Raw genomic sequence first — 24,557 nt, forward strand, 5'->3', positions numbered from 1 at the left:
TCACAACGTAAATGCAGCCTCAGTGATACAAATATTAACATGCTGCTTTTCCTGAGTGGGTGTGACTTGAATCCCAAATCTAAATAGTATTAGTTTGGTTCTGACATTTCACCAGTCTTAGGAAAAAACCCTGACACTCTAAACCACAACTGACTGAAGCAAAAAGTGTCCCTCTGCTTCTGTGAAAGGACACCTTAACTGAGGGAGGGACTGTAAGGGTACAGCAGGCATTCAGGTTCTTGGAAAGAAGTTACATGTTCCCCTTGTTCCATGCTGACTGTTTCTCCTTGTAACACTGAAAGGAAGTCGGGGAGAGAGAATGGGAAGAATATGAAAAAATGAAAGAGATTAAAAGAGGTGAACCTTGGTGCAGATGCTGGGGTGAGGGATGGTGAAAGCTGCAGGGGTAAGTGGGCTTGCTGGAAGCAGGTATGGCAGCTCCTCAAACTCCGAGAGGAGGCAAGAGCAAACATCATCTACGTGTGTCAGCTTCCCAGCACCTTGTGACTGTGGGACAGAGCCTGTCATGTCCGACTGCTTCATCTTTGACAAGTTTAACTTGGATAGTAACTTCTCTGTCGCTGCTTTTGAGAATGAGTGGAGATGGCTGGTGTTCCTGTCAGTTTTACATCTGGGAACAGTAAGTAGCACCTAACTGGTTAAAGATCTTTTCCCGTATTCTCCTAAACGATCATAAATCCAAAATATTGTGCTGTTCTTCACTGCAAACTGGAGACTGCAACATGGTCCTGTTCACTCTGATTCACTCTACTTCAAAATATGATCTGCTCTAGTTCAAAAACTATTCTCGGACAAAGGTTCGGTAAGAAACCCAAGCACGCACACTTGATAGTCCTTGAAAAGAAAACCCGTGGTTTGCGTTTCTCCTTCAAATACTCCTTTGAGTCTCCCCCACGAGTTACTTCCTCTATCTAGAAGTGAATCACACTGAAGAGGAGCTAGATCTTTCTTCCCCTGGTAGCACCCTTAGCAGGGACACTGGCTGCCCTCGGGAGCCCGTGTGAACCACCGTGTGTGCCCGGCAGCCCGCGCTGCTCTCCAGCTGCAGCGCCCGTCCCGACGCCCCCGCGGGCGCTGCGCAGCCCGGTGCGGCCGACGGGCGGAGCTCTCGACCGCGTGCAACAGTTCAGGGGCCCGGCCGGGCCTTCCCGCGCGTGTCTCACCCCCGAGGGCGAGAGCCTCCCGTTTAATGAAGAGCTGTAATTCTCAAAAAAGAAAAAAATCAAGCAGACACCGATAACCGGCTGAGGAAGGCCCGGCGCCACACGGCCCGCCCCGCCCCCGGCAGCGTCACGGCGGCGAGCGCCGTGCGGGCCGGGCTGTGGCCTCAGTGGTCCGGACAGCCGCGGCGATGGAGCTGCCGATTGGCGGGAGGGCGGCGGCCGCCTGCACGTTGGCAGGCCCGGCTGTCACTCTGAGCACGCCGGGCGGGAGCAGTCGCTGCGGTGCCGGCGGTTGGCTGCATCTTCCGAGCGGCCACGCCTATTGGGCGCTCTGCCTACTGAGCCATCCCCTCTCGCCTTGTGATTGGCCGGTGGCCCCGCCCTCGCGGGCGGTCGCTGCTGGCTGCCCGGGCCGTCAGTCGCGTCCGGGCGGGGCGGGCACAGGGCGCTCCGGCCGCCGCCCCCGCCCCGAGCACCGCCCCCTCCGCGAGCACCGCCCCCGCCCCGCTCCGTCCCGCCCCGCCCGCCCTGGCCCGGTCTCGCCTCGCCCCGGGTTCGCCGCGCCAACACCGCCAGCAGCCGCAGCAGCGGAGGCAGCGGCTCGCCCCGCAACCATGAAGGTGACCGTGGACTTCGAGGAGTGCCTGAAGGACTCGCCGCGCTTCAGGTGCCGCCGAGAAGGGGCCGGGCTGGGGTCGTGCCGGGGGACAGGAAGCGGGGCCCGGTGTGTGCGGGGCGGGCCGAGCTGTGGGGCCCTGGGGGTGACAGGTGCTGGCGAGCTGTGGGCAGCCGGCCTTGAGTGGAGGAGCAGGCAGCGTCTGTGTGGGTCCTGCTGTGGTGTGGGGGCTCTGAGGAGGAAGGGGAAGGGAGGGTGTGGGAAGTGCAAGGAAAAGGGGCAGCATGTGTGGTACGTGGGACTGGGTGGGCAGCGTGCGGGGTCTGGGCTCCTGCGGAGGTAGCGCAGTGTGCAGTGAGCGCTTGCTGGGGTCACTCGCCTTAGAGGAGATGAGGCTGAATGGTGGCTGGCGGCTGATGCAGGGAACGCTTGTCAGCCGAAGCAGTGTCTGCTGAGACTCAGGTTCAGGAGGGTGAGCTCTTTGGTGGTCTGTCTTCGGTTCTTCAGAGTTGTGCTCACACTTCAGTTCCCAGTGTCTCCTGCCTGCGTCTGTTGGTGGTCTATATTCGGTGTGGCCAGTCTTGGGGTGCCAGTAGCAAACAAGCTCAATATCGTCTTACTTCCTGTTGTCAGAGCAAGGCATGCACTCCTTTGTTTTTCCCCAGTCGAGTGACCAGTTGCCTGTCATTATTGTAGGGTTACTTCTGCTCATGTCAGGCAACTTTCCCTTCAGTCTTTCCTTATGTTTTTACCTATTCTGTATATATCTTTGACACCGTTGTAGCTAATAATTGTGCCTCTCTGTGGGATGTGTAGCTGGTCTGTGCCTACATACATCTACTTTCTGTGCCTGGTATTGCCCTGCTAGATGGTGGAGATGCAGACAGCTCCATGACATGATGTGTCACTGCTGTGCCCCTCATGTCCCATGCTGAGCCTGTATCTCAAGTGCCTGTGGTTCTGTGGTGAGCTCTAGATGTTGAGGGAAATAATACTGCTCTTTCTCCGCTCTCTGGCCGTCTGTTCACGCCTCCTCTTTGTATCAGCTTTAGCAATCCTGTGGTTTCTGGGATGTAGAGGAAGCTGGAGAAGGAAGGTTGGTTGAATGGCTTACCCTTGGCAGAAGTTGGGGTTCCTGTTCTTCCCTCCTTTGCTCCTGCCTCTGCTGCCAGTTTGTCGCTGGCTGCTTCTCCCACGGTTTTTTTGGTGACTGTGACGTGTGTTGTTGGATCCTGCAATGAGCTGGGTGCCCTGGCAGAAGAGACTGGATGGTTCTCTGCCAGGTTAGTGAGTGTCTCAGCGTCTCAGTGGGTGTGAAACTTACTAAAGCTTATGCGGAGTAGAGAGAGGAAACTTCACTGCCAGAAGCAAGGCTAGAGGAAGGCAGTGGAGAGTGAGACCTCCCTTAAGGCAGCGGGGAACTTTTACATTGGCTTAGTTAGCTATTTCACGAAGCTTCTTCCTGAGCTGGACATGCTTGCCAGTGTATATTCTGGAAAAACTGTATTTAGTGTTGGTTCGTCCCATTTGGTGAGAATGCAGTTGTAGATTGACATAATTTAACCATAGAACTATACCAGTAGTTGCATTTTTAAAATTACTCATATCTGCTGAAGTACTAAATACACTTGAGGAAACAAGAAGTTGTGACTAAAATTTGTGAGCAGAAGCATGCTGCTATTTCTTCAAGGTAAGTCATATCAGTTCATTTGAATTCACTTCGTAGCATTCTCTTTTGAGCAAGCTCCTCTTGCTTGATTCCTTTCCTTCAAGGAAAAGAAACTGGAGAAATCCCTTTGTAAGGGTCTTCTAGTACTTCATGGTCTTTTTCCCAGTATGATACTACTACCTTCAAAGAAATTGCAGAAAACCTTGTGGTGTAATCACTTGATGACAACAAAACATTCTTCCAAACTTTAACTGATAGGAAATGGTTAAAATTGCAAGGCAAAATTCCTGTAGTATTTCTTTAAAAGTTCGTATCTTTCATTATTAGTCATCAATATTTGCTGTTATAATTTTGGTTATTCTTAGTGTTCTTATAAATTACCCAAACAGTAGAAACCTTCTGAATGAAGGTTATTGCAGTGGTTTTATTGAGGGATGATAGAGATGCTAATGTAGAGCAAGGTCATGACAAAGTCCTATGTTCTTGCAGGGGGTAGTGTGGACATAAAGCAGCTTCTTGGTCTGTGTTCTTTGTAGCAAAGCTGAGCTGCAGCTTTCTCCTGACCTTGCTGAGCAGGAGGGTGTAGCCTCTATCCTTCCTGTCAGTATATCTGTCAGAGCTGTTAAATAAAACTGTTGGGAGTTATGTAGTGAATAGAAATGTCACAGGTTACTTTCTTATGGTTGTGGTGATAACTGGGAGGACATGGGTGAATCAGAGTTCCTGAGTCACTGAATCCCTGTTTTTGTGAGGAACCATTTAAATCTCTCAAAACATGCTACTACAGGCAGCTTCAGCCACATGGCTTGCTTTCTTGCTTATCTTTTTCTCATGAAGTTCATATTGATATTTCTTGTCTTTGAGATTTAATTTGGCCCCAAATCAGAGAACCTAGGATCTGTTTCCTTGCTTAAAGTGCTTTTGAAAGGACCATGGATTGGAGTTGTTGAGGTCCTGATATATGATTAGATAACAGTGTCTGTAAAGGTTCATAGCAGAAGTATGATGAGTTATTTCATAGCAAGGCTGGTTGTTTTTTTTCTCCCTCCAGTAGATGATAAAGAAATCTCTGAATTATAAAACCTGAAGTAATAATGGCTTGTTGCATCACTAGATTCGTAAACTTACAACATTCCAAATCAGTTTGGCACTGGGGACTTGACGTTTAGAAACTTAGATTTAGATTTTTAGATTCAGATTTTTTTAGATTTTTAAGGTAGTGGGAAGGGCTATGAGTTCAGGCACACTTTTGCGAATGTGTAGTCATGTTTTTTTTTCCTGCTTTGAAAATAATCTCGCTGAAATCACATGCTTTTCTGTCATGATCCACTCTCCTAAAACATGGACAGACCAAAGATCTAGCGTTTGCAGTTCTTCTACAATGTGTCAATGACTTCCCATCAAATGAAGAAGTTGGCTGAGGAGGGGCCATGGAGCAGTCCTTGAACAGTAAGAACTGAGCTGTGCTGGCAAGTTCTGTGTATATAATCACACATTCCTGCAGTAGTTTTTTGATATGCAAATAGCATTGTGAAATAATTATTTCTCCTTTAAACAATGAGAGTTTAAGTTTCAAGAGATTAATGTAGCAGGCTTCTACACTGCTGTTTCATTTTCATTTTTTCTTCTTCTACCTATAGAATGTTTTTTCTCAATGAGGTAACACTGTAGCAACCACATGAATCACTGGAACTAAATTACTAGAAAGGAGAAGCAATTTTAAGTGATGTAGAAATACAGCTGCTCTAAGTAGCAGTTAACAATTTTGATAAACAACAAATAATAGAAAAAGCTAAATTCAATTGCTTGTAATCTGTGCAATTGTAGAACTCTCTTCAAAAACATTCAGGCTGATCCAGTCTTTAAAAATGCTTTAATAAAAAGCTCTGTGTTTTTGTGCTAATTTCTTTGTCCTTATCTGTCACTGTTGCTGAAGTTTAAATTTTTTTGCATTTAAATTTCTATTCATTTCCTGAGACCCCAGCTGCAGAACAGATGATGGATGAATGAGGTAGATGAAAATACAAATGAAACTGTTGTCAATTGCCATTCTAAGTAAAAGTATTTGTGGGTAGTTTCTGGGTAGAACTGTGGTTATGGTGTATTCCCTTCAAGGGGACTCATCTGAGGAGTCTTCCATTTTGATTGAGCTAAAGCACTGCTCTGGAGGGCAGGCCTGTGGTGTAAGGTTGGCTTGTCACTGGAGTTCCCTGCTATGTGCTGGCTTTCTTCTCCTGTGGCTTTGGACCTGCTCTGTCTGTGTGGGGCCAGCTGAGGTGCACCTCATGCCTATCCAGGGAATGAAGGTTGAAGAGGTCACTTGTGCACTTTCTGGCTTTCCAGATTTATGATGTATTTTTTTCTCTTTTCTTTTGCACTGTGTAACCAATGGTTTGTCACTAAGTATCTGTTTGCCAAATAATAGTAAATGTTTTGTCACTTAAACTACAAGTAATATAAAAAAGTGACTTATTTAACCTATTTGGAATATGTTGTGTTCAGTAGTCAGAGAAATTATCAAAAGTGCCTGACCCATATACTTTGGTCTGCTTATTACCTTCTGGAGAAAATATAGAAATAGGAACATGAGGAGAGTTGTCCCTTCAGTGTTGAGTTCCAGCGGGAAGGGTGCTGGAGGGCAGCTGCTTCCCAACCTGCTGTGAGCCTGGGGTCTTCCCAACCCCTCCTGTTCAGCCTGGGTTTGTTTATAGCTCAGCCCACCTGCGTGGATGTGGCTCCACTGAAATCACCGAGGCTGCTCCTGCGGGTGAACTCAGCCTCATTTCAAGTGTGAAGAGGAATGAGACCAAGAACTCTGCATACAAAATCTGTTTGTTTTGCTCAGACTCACCTAGCTTTTTTAGAACAAATTTTCAACAAAATGTTTGGTCTGGGCTTTCTGCCCTTGGTGTTGGGACTGAAAAGCAAGTTTGTAACGTGCTTGGCAAGGGAGGATGGAAAGTATTGCAGAAGAATAGCAAAAAAGATACAATAAGTCAAAAGAAAAAGCTGCCAAGGCTTTACTTGTGAGTTTGCATTTAGCATTTTTCATACTTACGTGGTGGTTAACATTTATAATTTCCTGTATGAGACTTCAGACATGCAGTTTTTGTAGCTGAAGTGACGTGGAGGACAGTCATAGTGGGGTATCAGTATGTTACACATGTGCAACATCCCTGTCCATGCTGCTGGGAGTCTGGTGGAGTTAAACTAATTCTAGATTTCTAATTCTGCGCTTTTGTGGAGATTGCAGTGACTATCCTGTTCTACTCAGGCTCTAGTCAATGGCTGATTTATTTTTAAATATGAAACTATGCCCTTCAAATGTACTTTAAGAAAATAACCGACCTAAAGAATGGGAGATGTATTTGAACATAGTGTGCAATGTTAGAGAATTTTTTTCAAGGGAAATCAAGAATAAAGAAGGTTCACTGAAGATCACTTTCAACTACATCTCTGAAAAATCTCTTACATGGAAATATTTTAAAGCTGGAAAATCTTAGTAGGAAATTGTTAACAATCCTTCCTAATGAAGATTAGAGAAATGTGTCCTGAAATCAGGGATGTCTTAATTTCATTAGTGCACCTAAATTTTTTAAATAATGAAAAATTTGGCTGGCACAGTTATGAATAACAAAGGATAGTGTTATTAATGGTGATTATTTTTCTTTATTGTTTGATTATGTTTTACATTAACAAGAGCGAATTTTAAAAATCTTAACTATATCTGAAATTGCTAATAGGAACTTAAAATGTTAACTTCCTCAGTTTTGGTCTTTTTACATTTTTATCTGGAAATGTTTAAAAAAAACCCAGAGTGAGAAGGGAGCTTCTAGTAGAAGAAGTGACAAAATCTGCACGTTATCATAACATTGCTGTAGCACAGTGGCAGGATGGTTGCTGAAGAACTGATGTTAATTAAGCCTGTACAACTGATCTTTAATGAGTACTTGCAGAATTAGAAGGACAGCTTATTTATGTGTGTGTGCAATGGAACTGTAATTATACAAGTCCTTACAGTCTTTCAGGTTTTAAATATAGATTTGAAGAGGTTTGATTCTTTAGCCTGGAGTGTCTCATTTATGTTGGCTAAGCACATCTCATGTAATTACATTAAGAACCAAAGTTATGGAGATGGTAGTTTTATATTTTTTGTGAGAGGAGGAATAGCAATGTTAAAATCTCTGGAAAACAGGGTCAGAAAATAGAATATTCATTAGGAAGGTGGCATCTATAAAATAGAAACCTGTGTCTTGGGCTAGATGGACTTTTAGGTGGCTCTATTTTTTCACTGTATGTATCTGTGAAACTGTTGGTCTCTGAATAACAAATGTGCTGATTTCGGCAATGTTTGCAGCGTCCTGTGATCTTTTTTCAGGCTTAGCTTCTTGACAACCTTATATTCAGAACCACATTATTTAGTCAGCATTTTTCCTGTTCTTACTTCGTGCACTGAACAGTATGGCTTAAATTACTGCTAACTTTTTACTGGAGTAAATAATTCTAAAAATTTCCCAAAGCAAACTGTTCTTATAACCTGTTTTGGAAGAATAAAGGAAAGGAAAATGTCTCATTTCTATTGGCTACAGAAATTACTTTTTTACAGACAAGAACCCTTTGCCAAGTCTTGATGCAGGCCTTGCTGCCTGAATCAGTTTAGTATCTCAAGGTGAGGCAAAAGCAGAAGTGTCATGTTTACATGGGCAGGAAATAGAAGAATAAATTCTGAGTCATTTAGTTACTTTTTTTTTATGTCTCACTTGTACATGCAGAATTGATTTTAAGAACACATGTAGAAGTGTTAACTGTGTAAATGCATTTGTGATCTCTTTAATCACATACTGCTCTTTTGAGATTTAGATATTCCTGTGAGTTTAGGTAGTGACTTAGGTGCTTTGCTTTTTACTAATGGTAGATTTGTAACAAAAGTAACAGCTAAAGTTGCTGTCTGCAATGGAAGATGGTGGGGAGGACATGCAGATTAGTGTGTGGACTGTAATGTTATTTTAATACATGCAGGAGTTTTCCATACTTCTGTGTGAGGCAATGTAAATCCTGGTTTTGTTGTCACTCTTTCACATGACTAAAGTATTAGATTATGAGCATGAGAAATAGTAGATATTATCATTATGATCATAAAATGGACAATTTAAAGCAATCCAGTAGACTCAAACATTGTTTTGCCTTCCTGATAATATTTTCAAGAGGATTTTTCATGTATGTGGCAGAATAAGGATTTTATGGTTCACATTTATTTTATGAATTTTAGAAGTAGCCAGGCCTCAGACCTAGACTAGATCAGTTGTGTTGTTGTGATACAATGCCTGTGTGAGGAGAAATCTAATTCATGATGTCATGTATACATTTTCAAATTGACAAGACACAATGGCAGACTAAGAAAATAATCTGTTACAAAATAGTTCCTTCAAGTTCCTTTTGTGAATAAGAGGAGATTTTGAACAGAGAAGATGCCTGTCAGAGGGTTGGTAAACTTACTAGTGTGGCATGAGTCTTTCTGCGTATCAGGATTTGTTTTTGGTATTTTAAGTTATATATTTGATATTTTAAGACTCTGCTGTATTTGGGCACAATACACTTGGATAATTTTTGTAGTTCACATTTCAGTGTTAGTGGGTATTGAAATAGTTGTATTGTGTTTTTGGACAAGAATCTGATAGGTGCACATAAACCACCTTTTCATTTCATGAGTTTGTGATCTACCTTCAGCAACAGTCATTAGAGGAAGACTTCTGCTTACAGTTTTGTCTTGATAAACATAAAACAGAGCTAATGAGAATTTGCTTTATATGATTTTGAAGTTTCTAAGTTGGATATAGTACAAAACAATTGGAGAAGTCATACATAGTGAAATGTGTTCCATCTGCTAAAACTTTGAAAACCGTATTCTATGCAAGACAGTTGCAGATTTCCATCTTTCCATCTGCCAGATGTTAATTTAAGTAGGAGCACATGCATATCAAACACACATTTCTGTGATTTGAAATATTCTAGTCTTCAGTTTTTAGTGATCTTGTAGTTATTGTTAAAAATATGTATAACTTACGTAATGTTGGAGATCGCATAACAGGTTTTAGTGTACTGATATTTAAAATGACATGTTGTAGATGGAAATTTGAATTCAATCCTTTGTAACAAAGGAAAAGTGTATTGTATTCAGAGTTCTGGCCATGAATCCCTTCTGCCTGTGAAAAAAGAGATGTGGAATATGACCTGGGAAATGGGGTTTGGGTTTCTGCTCTGTGGACTCTACCCAAGGAGGCACTGAGACTCTTCTGTTCCTGTCCTGTGGTCTGAGCAGGGATCCCTGTCTGCTTGGCACGGAGGTGGTGGCTGGTGTGAGTCTGTGCTGGAAGTCCTGTCCCACCCTCTGATGCCTTCCTAGATTCCAGCTCTCCAGTGACTCCCTTGCTGCTTAAGCTGCTGGTCAGTGGGAACTGATGTGAGTCTGAATGTTGGTAATTTTTGGCATAAAAAGATGTGGGGTTTGGAGGGTTTTGTTCTGAGCATTTTGTGTAAGTACTCAGACTCAGCATTTGACTGGATTCTTGTGATAAACTTCAATGTAAAGAGCATGTGGTGTTAAAACAATGCTATTGGTTCCACGTAACATGATGTTGATATTATACTTTTGGTTTAAGACAACCCAAATAGGAACTAAGTGGGTGAAGAAGAAAAATAATGTAAGTGCAGCAGTGTTGGGCCTTGTGATTTTAACTGGCATTAGCAAAAGGCACTGTAAAGACTCACAGGCCAGCTGGAAATGTAGCTTATATCTTGTCTTTCCTAGACTTGTATAATTCATGTAAGTTGGAGTTCCTGTCTATAGAAAGTGTTCAGTAAATAATGACCTAGGCCCCTTCTTTCTTAACTTCCTTAAACAGGAAAAGGAGAATGCATCTCATCTGCTGTGTACCATCCCTCCTCTTAAGCCAGATCTTAGGCTTAGGCTCCTTACAACTATTAATCTTCATTAAGATTTGATCCCAAGCGGCTCTTGATTTGTTTTAGCCATATGTGTCAGGATAAAGCGAACTGCACCCTGGAAATCACATGTTTCTCCTCTATCATTTCCAAAGGTGCTTTAGCTGACTATCTATCTGTGCATAGATACCAGTATGTGATCAGATAAGGCACACTGCAACAATAGAACAATTGCATTGGCTTTGCCAGACAGGGTTGCTGTTAAGGTTAAAAGGTGTTCAGGATGACTGAGGAACGTGGTATTTCATTGAGGATGCAGCTTTTGGCTGAATTTGTGTGTTGCTAAGTTGGACTCAGTTTAAAAGACTACACACATTTGCACACCTTCTCTATGGGATTATTCATCAAAAGAATCTATGGGATTATTCAGAAGAATATCCAGTTTGTGGAGAATGATTTTTTTTAGAAGTATTAATTTGACTTCATTTCTTTTGTCAAATGTCTGATTTTGAAGAATGTATCTGCCTATTTATTTTATCCTTCTTGATTTATCCCAAAAAGAATGATGAAAAATGATAGGGGAAGCACTGAATGTGCCTACTATTACAAAATTTCCACTGTATTGTAAACATCAATCTTGCAAGATTTTGTTTGAAAATATTTGCAGTTGATTTGGGATGAAAAACCTTTAACATAAAATAAGTAAACAATAATTTCTGTTTGGTTGAAAAACAGTTTACCTGCAGTTAGCTTTGATAGATGAAAGAAATCCCAGGGTCTTTAAAAATCTCTTGATGACTGAAAGTAGTGGGAGAAAAGATACTAAATGTACCTAAAGAAGTTCCAGGGCTGTTCGTGTGCCACATGCGTTTTGTAGTTTTTATGTTAGAAAGTTCCAAATGCCTTTTTTTGTTTTTAATAGCTTATCATTATCATTTGAAAGGGATGAGGAGGAAAGACCTTTCCAAATTTGCAAACAGTAAATTTAAAAAATTGAAGAAAACATGAATACACTAGCTTTCTCTATTGTCCTGCTCTAATGTTTATGCACTCTCTTGGTTTAAGATTGGATTCATTTGACTGGCTTCTTTCAGTGCAAAGGCACAAAGGGCAAACTAACTTCTTTTTGCAGTATTTGGGAACAATAAAACTGCACAATAAAACTCTTAATTTATGTATAAAATGACTTTAGGTTATTGAGTGCGAGATCCATATATGTATATTCACCTAATATCTAAATATAAAAAATTAGGTTCAGAATTTGTCTATTACGACAAAGCTGCAGCATTCTCTCTGTCAAATAGAGCATTCTGGTTTTGTGAAAGTGTATTACTGAAATGTTCAACTTCTGATATGGACAAAAAGGGTAAATACTTGCTGAGGACTCAGTCTTCATAGCAAATCTGAAACTTCCCTCAGGTTTTGGTAAAGAAGATCCATGTGATATAACTGGAATTGTAGACAGCTAATGGTCCTCAGCTCTTTTGAAATGTGGCGAGCTCTGATTACAAAGGCTTTGCCAGCTTATGCTTGTTTGTACACAGCAGTGCTCCTCTAACTATGGTATAAAGTTTAAATTAGCAACTAAGGGAATTACAAAAAGAAAGGGACAGGTATTACCTAATTTTTCTGAAATCAAAGCGAACACGAGATTCACGTTAAGATTATATTGTATCTTTTTGTTTAACTGCACAGTATTTAGACCTTTAGTTGCCTGTACTTCACACGAGATTTCCTATGTTGGTGGTTAAGTGCTGCTGTATCAGTTCTGAGTATATTGAACCTGAGAATGCTGTGCTGGTGCCATGTAGTGATATTTACTCTTTCTGCATTGGCTGCAGCTGAGGTACGTAAGGGGTTGTCTTTCCAAATCAGGGATTAGTATCTTCACTGTTCTTCAGACTGCTATTACTTTCAGCTTTTATAAGCAAAGTTGACAGGACTCCTTAGCATTTGACTGCTAACTCCAGATCTTGAGGCTGACAGGGTGTATTTGTTAGATGCCCTATCTTGTATCTTTTGCACTTGGTTGCTTGATGGTTATATTTATCCCTCCACTTCCTGACCTTACAACATACTTGAGTTTTCAGATGTTGAAATCCTTCATTCCATCTGCTGCTTCAAGATCCTGGGTAGTTGCTGAGATTTAAAAGATTAAAGCAGCTCTGTGATGTTGGCAAATTTTCAGCAGCAAGGCTTCTGTGCAACACCATCAGTTCCTTGAGCTCCTTTCTGTGGCCTTTTTTTTTGTTGCAAGATCTTGATACTGTAGTCCTACTTCCTTATCTGATAGTAAGTCCTCCTACAAAGCTTTTGGATATTGAATAGCTAGTCAAGAGTTGTGCAGGACACGTATTGTGATGTGTTGCATTCTTATCAGCTTGCAGTGTAATCAGCTTCTTTTCTGTGAAGTTTTCATGGTCACCATTTGTATCCTCATCTTGTTAACAGCTGTCTTCTGATGAACAAAATACTGAAGTTGAAAGATGAAGAAAATCCTGCTTCTCAGACTTTGTGGAGGAAACAGGTTGCTGATTTCCTGCTTGGGTTTACTGTCAAGCTCTCCTGGGGTAGAAAAAGTTTAGGAGAAAAATATTAGGCAAAATCATTGGGAAATAGCACCTTTAGGCATTTCTGGCAATTTACTGCAAAAGAGTAGTGAGAGAAAAAGGTTAAAAATTTAGGTCCAACAGGTAGCACAGAAGTCCTTATAGACTGGGTGATGTAGGCTGTTAAATGCTAGTGCAAGTTTAGTGGTAACGAGTTTGGCTTCCAGACATGTGTGTTAAGGGCAATAGAACTTGTTGCTTTTTGAAGACTGATTTGTTTATAATGTTCATTATCTTTGAGCTGTGTGTATTCTAACAGTAAAGAACAAATTAAGTGAAGTGTACATCTTAAAAGGATTTGTCCTACTTGTTGTATCAGACCATATGAATTATTGACAAGAAACTAAACCTTGTAGGTGCAGACAACTTCAAGTGATGCTTACAAGCATACCATTGCTTTAATAATTTGACGAATTCAGTAAATATCCTAGCTTTATTTCATTTGATTATTTTCTAAGAGAAGTCTGACTTGAGAGGAGTGGAGGAATGGTCCTTTTAATATTGAGGACTTGATTCCTGTTTCTCCAGGGAAATTTGAAATGCAGATAGTTCTTGCTATGTACCTGAAAACTTGGCTTATTCATCGACATAATGTTTTTCAGTTCAGGAAATGTATTTCTGTATTTCAATCCCCAAGCTCATAGAAAATTTCTAGGATTTCAGGGTGAGGGTTCAGCTTTATGATTAAAAGCCTTACTGTTCATGTAGGGCACATAGAAGTTTTTCTAAGCTATTGATAAAATGTGTGGCAATGACTGAAGAATTAATAATGTAAGGAGCCACCAGCATGAATGAGGAATTTTATCTTAGCATGTCAGGGAGAGTTCATCATCTGTTCCTCAGTATGGAGGGGCTCTGTGCCAGCAGGGGAAAAAACTCTGAAGTGCCAAACCCAGGATTTCAATGGGCTCTGTGACAGGCTGCAACAGTCAGACCATATTAATGGCTATGACACATCTCATAAGTTGTAAAGCTCTTCTTCTATCTATCCATGCTGTTATCCAAAGTTATTAGGCCTTATTGTTCCGTGTATGCCTTCTTTGTCCCTCAATATGTCTTGTTTCTTTTTTAGTCTCTGGTTGTCTGGTGCTGTAACACATGTACCAGCTGTATTCCTTCTTGGCATGCTGCTTAGCTTGCCTCTGGACACCTTTGCATATCTCAGTATTTATGAAGGAAATCAAATAAAATACACAGTGACTGGAGGGAACCCTGAGAAGCTGTAGGGTGTAGGTCTGCCATCCAGCAGGACCTCAGCAAGGTAGGGGAAAGCACAGGTAGAAAGTTCCTGAAGTTTAACCCAGACAAATGTGAAGACTTCCTCTGAGGAGTAACAACTTTGTGCAGCTGTGCTGGTGGACAGGGACCTTTGTAACCTGATGACCAGCAAATGGCCCTTACTGAGCAGTGAAAAGTGGCAGTGTCCAGGGCATTAGTCACAGTGGTGTGTGGGTTCCCCTGGCCTGAGGCTGCCCTCAGCAGTCTGTCTGTCCTCTTTCTGAGTTCTGTGAGTAGTTACTTTGCATCTGAAAGATGATCCCAAGGTGCAACTGCTGTGGGAGGAAAGGGAGGTGGAGGCAGAGGAAGACACAAACCAGACCAAACAGGTGAGCAAGTGCAATATCTTCTGTGGTACACCTGCATTTTAATTTGCCTTTGCATCAGACTACAGGTCATAATCTATCCTCTGATTAATGTCTGATGGCCTTTGCTGTCTGCCAGCTGATAGGCTCTGGCATAGAGGAGACATTCCTGTAAATTATCAGGTTCATATTCTTATCTTGCACTTATGTATCTCATTTTCAGGTTTTCACACTCAGTAGTACTTGTTTTTATTTCAAGCTGTCTTTAAGGTGTAGTGGATGTTGGCTGAAAGGATGTCATCTCTAGTGAATCTAAGCTGCACATTAAGGAGCTGTCCTGCATAGAATATGTGCAAGTAAGAGCTGTGTCTTTCTAAGATTTGAGGACAAGACTTTAGCAGTAATGCCATTGAAACTGCAGTGGTAAAATCCATTATTTCCATTTCATGAGTTCAAATATATGAATGTATTCAAAAGCCCCAGAATGAATGGCCATTGATTTTTTTATTGACTTGTTCATGCTCTTTGAAAGTATGTTTAAGAAATGAATTGAAACTTTTCTCAATTAAAAAAAAAATAAACACACACTATTGGAAAATACTTTATTATTGGGCTTTTATTATTCTAAATGTTTTTTATAGTGATGTATTATTTCTAGAATTAATAATTATTAGTTAGTTGCCCATAGCATCTCTGACCTCTCTAGTTTGTTGTTTTCCAGCATCTGATTTGGAGTGACTACTGATTCCAGCCTTCTCATTTTCAGGAGCACAATCTGAAAACACAAGCTAGAATATGATGAATGAATGAGCAAATGACTAAAGGCAGGGTGTGGCTTCAATGGCAATTAGATTTTGTTTGAAGAGGAGCTGACTTTAAAAGCACTGGTGATCACCACTCTTCAGTGAGAGCAAACAGGCCCTGCAGACTCCTGTCCATGGCCACAGCGTGTGTGGTGTTCTGATCAGCAGTGTGTAGTGGATTACTCTAGGATAAATTGTTTCCTTAGCTCGTGTCTGCAGCTTCTGGTCTGAGTGACACATTCTTTTTTAAGAGGAGAGTTTATTCATCATCATTCTGATTCCTGGGACTCTCAAAGTACCTTAACCTGGAAGAAAGTCTTTCACTGGTCAAAGGGGGTGCCGTGATGGACGTCAGAGTTCAGCTGTCCTTTGTGTATGCTGTGCTGGGTAACTGGTGACATTATCCTTGTTTTAAAAGGCTGCAGTATCAGGTCTTGAGTTTTTGTCCATCGTCTCCTGTATTCCTCCTTCACCGCAGCTGTGCAGGAAACTGTATCTAGCAAACTGAACTGTGTTACAGGGGGGTGGTGGAGGAGAGAAGTCATGACGAAGGAAAGAAACACATTCCTGGGAGTCCTTATTACAGGGCATGAAGAGTATGGGAGACGGCTCATTTATGAAAGTTGTCCTCCACCCTTAAGCAGCTGTTCTGGTTTTGTGCGTTGCCATGCAGTATTTGAACATCTTGGGAAGCCACAGATGTTTGACTCATACACTGGACCTGATCTGATCCTTATTCCTAATGCTGGAGCCTTCTGGCTGAGATCTCTGTGACGCAAACCTTGCTCTCAGCTCCCACTTCAGTAAAAAGCAACAGTTTTGTTACATGTTAGGCCTGGCACTTTGTCCTCAGCTGTTTCACCACCACTTCCTGTGTTTATAGCTGGACAGCGGGTCTTGGCTGTGGACATGACATTTACTCAGAATTATGACAGTTTTTTGTGACTTTATGCCTGATATAGATGTTTGAGAGAGAAGTGCATCTTTATATTCTGTGGCTTCACATATATATCTATGGCTTATTAAGAAAAACAAGGGTAGCATTAACATAGCATGGCTTAGATCAGCTGTTTTTCATGTATTGCTAGCCCAGGATGAAAACATAAAGACAATTTTTGTGACTAGGTGGTACGTAATTGGATATATACATCTATATTCTGTTTTTCGGCTTGTAATCCAGTGTTGGATGAATACCTGTGAATATGTTTGCATGATAATACTTTCTCATAATTTTTATGTGATGGAAACAGTGAAAGTAGTCATTCCTATGCAAAGAAACATAGAATTAAAGTGGAGTTTAGCTGGAACTCGACAGCTGTTTGATCCATATCCAGTTGTAGGGCCCAGATGTGCCATCCCTTCATCACATGGCAGTGGTGGGAAATAGCCCAGAGAAGCAGCCTGGTGCCTCAGGAGCCTGTGACATTTCAAAGATCAGCAATGAATTGGGTGGTAGTGGGGTGTATCTCTCCTTTCTCCTAAGATCCTTCTATTTGCTTTGCTTTATACTTCTTTTTGCTTGACCTACCCTTCATTGTTTCAGTTTTCTGATGTTCTGCTGTTACTTCTTCCAGTTGAGCTTACTCTGCCTTAAAATTTGCTTCTTGGAATGGAGGTTTAATTACTGAACAGATGTGTTGTCTTCATTTTGCCTGCTCTAACTGCCTTAATCTCAGCTCTTCATTTTGAATCTTAGACTTCTAGCTCATTAAGTCCTGTGGAGTTAGAACTCTTTGTTAGTTAAAGACACTAAAAAAATAATACTCTTATCAGATCTTGCTGCAATTTTGTAAACAAGCTACTTAATCGTGCTTTTATGTTAATGCCAAAGAAACAAATAAAAATGTGTTGCCCTGTGATTATAAACAAATGAATACAAAATTGCAGTCTAAATATTGAGATGCTTTTCCTTCCTTTGGGTTTTGTGGGTTTTTTTTTAATTCTCTTTAATGCTTTCCGAAACAAGATTAACTAGAGACTTAAATGGAAAGGAATCAGTTATGGAAGAAAAGAAAGAAAGTAAAAGGGAGAAATTGATGTTGCCTGAAATCCTTCATGGTCTGAAGCTAACGAAGAGGGAGAAGCCAAAATGTAGCTGCAGGGATTGCTTGGATATAAAACTTAGGACACAACAGTGGGAATGCATTGAGGTACAAGAGCTGGAATACAACTATATGTAGTGAAGTCTTCAAAAGCTGGGGGTGTCATGCTCAGTGTTTGAGATCTGCAAGCAATTGGCAGCATTTTTCAGAACTGTTCTTGGAAAAAAACTGCTTTTCCTGAACTTGGGGCCCTCATCCAGTCTTTTTTTTTTTTTTTTTTTTTTATGTTCTTGGCTTGTACTCATGTGAACTAGAATGGAATTAGCAAGAGACAGTAAAGCTGTGGTTGTGTCTCTCCTCAGTGGTATAAAGTTGGCTTAAGAAATTCCTGCTCCAAATCATTCTTCCCTGCCTGTATAACTTTTTCCAGGAAGAGCTGGGTTTTTTCATGGGACTGAAATGTGAAATGTCTGATCCAATTTTTCAAAGAGCATGGAAGAAAACTTCCTAAACTTTTTTTTTTTTTTCCCCAAGGCATCTTACTACTGGTAAACAGGGTAGCTCCATGAATGGTTTTGCTGGAATGACTGAAAGAGTGGGCACCCTGTGATGGCAGCTAGGGCACTCCTTGCCAGAAATGAGTCCATTCAGCTCTCAAGGCAATAGCCTGACTAAGCAGCAGTGTTCATGGACTCTGAACAAAGTGTCATCCATCCTTAGTCTTCTGTTTTTTCAGGTAGAGATAAGGAAGGAGGTGTCCAAAGAGATGTGAGCTTTCAAGGAAAAAAAACCCACAAGCTGTGTTATAGCAATGCTCCATGAAAGCAGATTTTACTGGCAAGTTAAATTTGACTGGCCTGGAAGATTTGACCAGTCTAGATCAAAGGTAAATGATCTAATGAAGTGTGCCATCTGAACACCCTGCAGGTTAATTGACACATGGCAAGTGCTGCATTTTTTCCTAATCTCATTGCAAGGTTATTCATGAAAAAGCTGCACCATTTGCAGGTTTGAGCCAGAAGGTCACCAAAAGAATTAAGAAAATTCCCACTGAGTTTCAGTTTCTTTCCTTTGTTGTTAGCTTCAAACATATAGACTATTGTCTATACAAGAACAGAAGAAACCTATTTTGATGTGACGGGTATTAGGATTGATAAAATTTGATCTGAATTCTTTTATCAATAGACCGTGTTTTAGCAGTGATGTAGTTTTTTTCTTTTTACCATCCAATCTCCTGCAATTCTTGTAGTTCTTTGAAATGTATGCTTTTTTATAGCTGAAATTCAAGTAAAACTGTGATGGCAGTAAATGAGTTAAATGAGCGTGTGTTTGCCCCTTCTCCGCAGACTCAGGGTGTTTTTGTGTAAAATTTTAAAGAAAAACCTCTTTTATGCATGCAGGGCAGCTTTAGAAGAGGTAGAAGGAGATGTGACAGAGCTGGAACTGAAACTTGACAAGGTAAGCTTTTAATTCAACAATGTTTGGTCTTAAAACGTGTGTTTCGGTTTTAAGGTTGACAGCTGGGAAGTGTCAGTGGCCGACCAAGCCCCCTGCTCTGCAGAGGAAAGGATCCAGGTCAAGCTCATGGCTGTGCCTTGGAGGCTGAGCTGGATCAGGGCAGTGCTGAGCAGCTGAACTCACGGTGTGAGCTCAGTCCTTACCCCAGCTGAGGCTGAGCTTGTGCAATTCCCTCCTGGCCTGGCCCCTCACTGCGCTCCTGTGACTCAGCCCATGGGGCAGCTGCTGCAAACTCGTTCAGCCTTCACGTGAGATAAACGCCGGGGCTTGGTCACTGCTGTACCAAGAGCCTGTTTTACCACAATGGCAAGGAGCTGAGTCAACATAAAAATTACTGGATAACTACAACAGGAAGGATGCTTGGATGGTTTCTTTGCCCCAACATAGGATCAAGTACTTCTGTGTTGCTTTGTATGAAAATTTATTTATCATCCTTGAAAAATCCTTCAGTGATGAAGGTTCAATTTTCTGGTTCTAGTCTCAGCTTGACGTAGGGTCAGGGAAGTCAATCATAATGTGCCCCTTCTCAAGAGAGCATCTTGGCAATTGCAGTAACCACTCTTTCCTACATAATGGCCTAGAGCATAAATGGTTCAAGAAGCAGGAAAACATCCATCACAAAATACTGAGGACGTTCCTATCACACTGCAGTACCATGAGGGCTGAGGTGCTGACTGAAGCAGTGAGTGGTAGGGATGGAAAGCCGTCGGAGATTAATCTGTTTGTGAGTGAAAACATAATTGATTTCACCTCCTGAGATGTAACCATGACTCTTCAGCTGTGCTTTGTGCAACAGAGCCTTTTGCTTTCCTGTGCCTGTACTCTGAGTGTATCAGGATGAAACAACCGGTGTTGTTTTTGTTTGTTTTGTGGTGTTTTTCCTCAGAAACCACTATAATGTCCTCATTTGATTGGGTTCTAACCAGTTTTTAGTTGATGTACTCTTTGCCTGTAAAACTCTCTTGAAATATGTGTAACATCTCAGTTAACAATAAATCAAGTAAAAAATAATTTTAAAAAATATAGAGTGGTAACTTTCCCAGTAGCATATCTGTTGACCTAGAGTAGTATTCTTATAGCTGTCACTATACAGTAGAAAGCTTTTAATAGAATTTGAGGGTGAGAATTTAACTTTTGAAAATTTTATTTCATAGCCTTAACTAAGCTCAGTAAGCTCAGTGTGTTCATATTTATATGATGGTGTAAAAACCGAACAGAAATAAGCCTTCCTCTTTCTCTTTTTATACTCATTTTAGCTGGTGAAGCTTTGTATTGCAATGATTGATACTGGGAAAGCATTTTGTACAGCCAACAAGCAGTTCATGAATGGAATTCGAGACCTTGCACAATATTCCTGTAAAGATACATTGGTTGAGGTAAGTTCTTTGAGGTGAAAATGGAGGGAGAGAAACATATCTTTAAAATGGTACGACAACAGTTGGCAAGAGAAGTAGTTGAAGTTTATAGTATTTGCCTTTTTGTTCCTTTTTCTTTGATATCTTTCTTAGAGTGAGGGTTTTTCTGAATGTGGTGCCCTGCAGGTGTCTGTGCTGTTTAGTTTCAACAGTGACACAGGTCTGCCAAATTTCAGAAAATGTGTTAGATTAGTGTACACGTTGGTGATTGCAACATGTTAACCACTTTTTGTAAGATTATTAAACATGAAAAATATTAATTAGTGTGGTATTAAATAGTGTAAATTAATGTTTTAGATTATGTGAGCTTCCCATATCTTTAGTCAATTTGAATTTTTCCTGCTTTCCCTTAGTCTGGTACTTTATATACAGGTAGGTAGAAATAACATTTTTGTTGCTTGTATCTTTAATGATTTGTTTGATATTACAGCTGTGTTCTCCTTCTAGCCTAATGGTTATAGTCTCATGATTGAGCTGTAAGGAAAATGAATTTCCAAGTTCTTTACTAAAAAGCTATAAACCTCTGAATTGTTTTGTGCTGTGTGTTTAGTAGGCTTAACTTAAACCACTTTTATTTTATCTTTACAGACCAGTTTGACGAAGTTCTCTGACACCTTACAGGAAATGATCAATTATCATAATGTGAGTATTTCTAGCTGCAGCATGGCACTGATAGCTTACCTCCAGTTATATTTGATAATTGATTAATGGTAAAACCTTTCTTGTTGATAGTGTTTGCAAAGTAATGGTTTAAATGGTGGTAAATAACTCTTGTTTTATACTTGTAAATATTTTATTAATATTTTGTTTACAAAGTATTTATAAATATCCCCTTTTCTACAGATTTCCATCTTGGTTTATTTTTTTATTTGGAATTTGTAATATTAGGTGCTCTAAGACAGTAAATACTGAATAGTTTCATCTTTTTGAATCAAACTGATGGTAACAGTTATAGACTTAGACCTTTGTTGGTCTGAAATGATGATTGTCCTTTATAATACACAAAATGAACCTCTGATCTGCATATAGTTTTCTTTTTGGAAGGATAGCAAATTTAGACAAGTGTGGAGAAAGGAGAAAATGCTAGAATTTAAGACTAACCAGAAACTTCAGTTTTCCCTGGGTTGAAAACTAATTTGTTGGCTTTTCCTCTAAAGCATTTGGTCTTGTATTCTGAAAGGCAAAAGGATGGTTTTTTCTTCTGTTTTCTTCCTCTTTCATTGGCCCAACTGCTCTTCATTAATTTCCCAGCAAATTGCTGGAAGCAAACTGGAGTGTCTCCAAAGTGCTGAAAATACGCAGGGCACTTAAAATGTGTGTTTTTCATACCACTGTGATTTTAAAATTGACAAGATATAGAGAATGCACTGGAAGTTTGTTAGCTTTAACTTAGCTTTCTAAAAATATCTGATTAGGCTTTTTGTTTCAAAATGCATGCTTTTAGAGTGGAAGCGGGGGAAGCCAAGCAGGTTAATAGCATTGTGTTTGATTTTCTTTTCATTATACAAAGTGTATGTATCTGCACCCAATCTAATGAAAACTGTAAAGGGGATAAGTGAACAGTGGTTCTTGGGTTGTAGAGAAAAGGGAGTGCAAGGGTTCAAAGCAGCAATACTGGAGCAAGTATTAGTTTCATGTCAATGATTTCTGCAGATTAGATGGAGCAGATAAACCCGGGCTGTCCCTCTTCATTACACATGTTGCTGCTGGTTACCCTCTTAACCATGTCTTTTATCTATGGTTTGCTCTTCTGGACACCTCTGACATAGGTCCTGTATTATTGCTGCTGTTATTCTATGTGATCCAGCTTGCACTTCTTTGGTAAAATTTGGCATAGCACAACTCTCTCTTTTAGTCAGTTTGAAGGCGGAAAGCAAAGAACAATCCATATTTAAGATTTCTTTTCAGATCTAAGTAGGACCTATCTGAGTTCTGTTCTGCTATTTTTCCCCCACCATGCCCTTGCCATGCTCAGGCATAGTGAGAATAAAGTGGCTTTTCCCAAAGGCACAGACATCAGGAGTGAGGCACAATTGCTTTGCCAGACATGTTGTGGTCCTGCATGGCTTTTTGTAAGTATGCTTAGTTCAACAGGGCTTCCTGGCTCAGAGTGACAGGTCTGTTGCTAACCAAGGTGACAGAGCCATCAGGAGGGAGAAGCCAGAGAAAGAAAGAGGAAAGAAAGGATGGAAGGGGTAGGAGATGCTCCCACTGAGTTCTGGATGACTGTCAGTTTTTTCATGTGAGGCTTTGCTACAAATAAGGCCAGGGACCAGACTAATGCAGCATCTTCAGTGAGTCAGCAGTGGGGGAGTAGCTGTCACAGCTTATGGCAAATAGCAGCTTTCTTAGACTTGGAGTATATGAAAGGTAGTTATGTTTACAAGGCTGTAAATCTAATCAGATCATGGTCTGGGCACTTCTTTCTGTTCTTTTAGGGGAAATGGTGTCTGTGTATATTTCTGCCCAGCACATTTTTTCTCTTCATTACTGTAAGAAGAATGCAAGGCTCATATTTCTGGGGGTCCTCTAATCATTTGAGTTCCCATCTGGTTTTATCTTTTGGTATTGATCTTGATTGGTACACTCCCCAGGCACTGGCAAGCTTAAATGTCAGCAGTGGGAGTAGTTCCAGTGTGACTTCTAGTTTTTCAAGAAGTTCTTTATTCTAGTTGTCTGCTTTTCTGGTTTCCCAAAGTGGGAATACAAACAAGTTCTTCCATGCGTTACTGGTAGATACAATTCTGTTGGAAGGGGCCTCAGGAGGTGTGGATAGTTTGATTGGCTGCCTAAATCAGGGTCAGATATTGAGGTTGGATCAGGTTGCTTTGGTCTTGAAAACCTCCAAGTGTGGAGACTGGATGCAAGCTACAGTACCACTGCTAATGAGTGGCTTAAACTCAGTCATGTGTCCCTTCAGAGTTTCTAGAAAAGTGAGGTGAGCTGGTAAAGGTTTTCCTGTCAGTACTTGGCATTACATAGCTTCTCATTTCCAAATCTTAATAAAGAATCCAAGACTGAGAACATTTTAAAGAAAACATTTTTTGACCTTCAACTTTGAGGTTTTGACTTGCTTTTTCAAGAAAATAATATTTCAAGATTTTTTTTTAATGAGAGATTCTGTTCAACTGGGTCAACTTTATTTTTGTGATGCTGCCTTGTGTATTTCTGTTACACAGAATGGAAGGTGTAGAGGGGTTGGAAATTCAGGCAACATTTCTTGTCAGCACAATAAGAAGTGACAAAAGGATTTTCCCAGTAGCCACTGACCTGTTCTGTTCCATGCTAAAACTCAGAGGGTGGATGTGAAGTTGAAGGAATGTGTGTTCTCTTTTTCCAGTTAGAATTTTTTGGGTTATAAGAAAACATACAAGTTGTCTCACATCCAGGTGTGCTTTGGCCTTAAAACCTTAACAAATATCTTACACTTTACAATTAAAATGAGTAGATTGTATTTTTAGCGCCCACCAGCCCTACCAAGTCATAAGAAATTTTGGAAGCATTGCTTAGATCACTTATTCTTAAAAAGAATCAGCCATTCCTTTTAGTAGTCAAACAGTGGTGATTTTTCACAAACATTTCACGTAGAGATGGTACTAAAAACTCATGTATGTTACATTTTCAGCATTAGTTTCAATCCATGGTTTTGGGGTTTTTGCCAGAAGTTAAGAGCAGTTCTTTCTATGGTTTCATTTGTCTTTTAATTGTTAATAAATTGTCAAAGTTGTTTCTTCTGGAATATTACTGTACAATTAACATAAACTTCTATGAAACTAGGCATGTCTTACCTTGTCAGGATGAGAGAATAAGATGACAGGTGCTCTTCTCTCTCCTTATAACCATTGTCTTTAAAAAAAGAGCAGCAAAAGATGTTTGATTTGTGTTATTTTCCTTATTTTCTTCCTTATCTTTTATTTATTTCAAAACTACTGTGAAGGGATTTGTATTTTGCTTTAGAGACACAGTGGTTTAATAATAATTCTCATCTAATTCTGCATAATTGCCATTTGCATTTCTGAAATCAGAAGGTATGAGTACCTCTGAATTACTGACCTATGTAATAATGCTTTCTTTCAGATTCTGTTTGACCAAATCCAAAGATCAATTAAAACACAGCTTCAGACTTTCGTTAAAGAGTAAGTTAATTTGCACTTGTAATGGGAAAATTATACATAA

At 40.5% G+C, this 24,557-nt stretch overlaps 1 protein-coding gene across 7 annotated transcripts in view; it reads left to right on the forward strand.

Annotated features, from left to right (window-relative positions):
• The first annotated feature begins 1,704 nt into the window (after positions 1-1,704).
• Positions 1,705-24,557, forward strand: part of ACAP2 (ArfGAP with coiled-coil, ankyrin repeat and PH domains 2) — a 61,673-nt gene continuing 38,820 nt past the window's right edge. For 3 of the 7 annotated variants that reach the window (XM_015637948.2, XM_015637954.2, XM_015637957.2), the window contains exons 1-5: positions 1,705-1,851; positions 18,849-18,906; positions 20,223-20,342; positions 20,970-21,023; positions 24,459-24,517. In XM_015637948.2, coding sequence (XP_015493434.1) covers positions 1,799-1,851; positions 18,849-18,906; positions 20,223-20,342; positions 20,970-21,023; positions 24,459-24,517 — 344 coding nt within the window. In that variant the 5' untranslated portion in view covers positions 1,705-1,798. Of the gene's footprint in view, positions 1,852-18,227; positions 18,335-18,848; positions 18,907-20,222; positions 20,343-20,969; positions 21,024-24,458; positions 24,518-24,557 lie in introns of those variants that run through there. The other 4 variants (XM_015637945.2, XM_015637947.2, XM_015637950.2 and 1 more) reach the window with 4 other exon arrangements.

Source organism: Parus major, chromosome 9 (genome assembly GCF_001522545.3).
Source record: "Parus major isolate Abel chromosome 9, Parus_major1.1, whole genome shotgun sequence".
Classification (NCBI taxonomy): Eukaryota; Metazoa; Chordata; class Aves; order Passeriformes; family Paridae; genus Parus; species Parus major.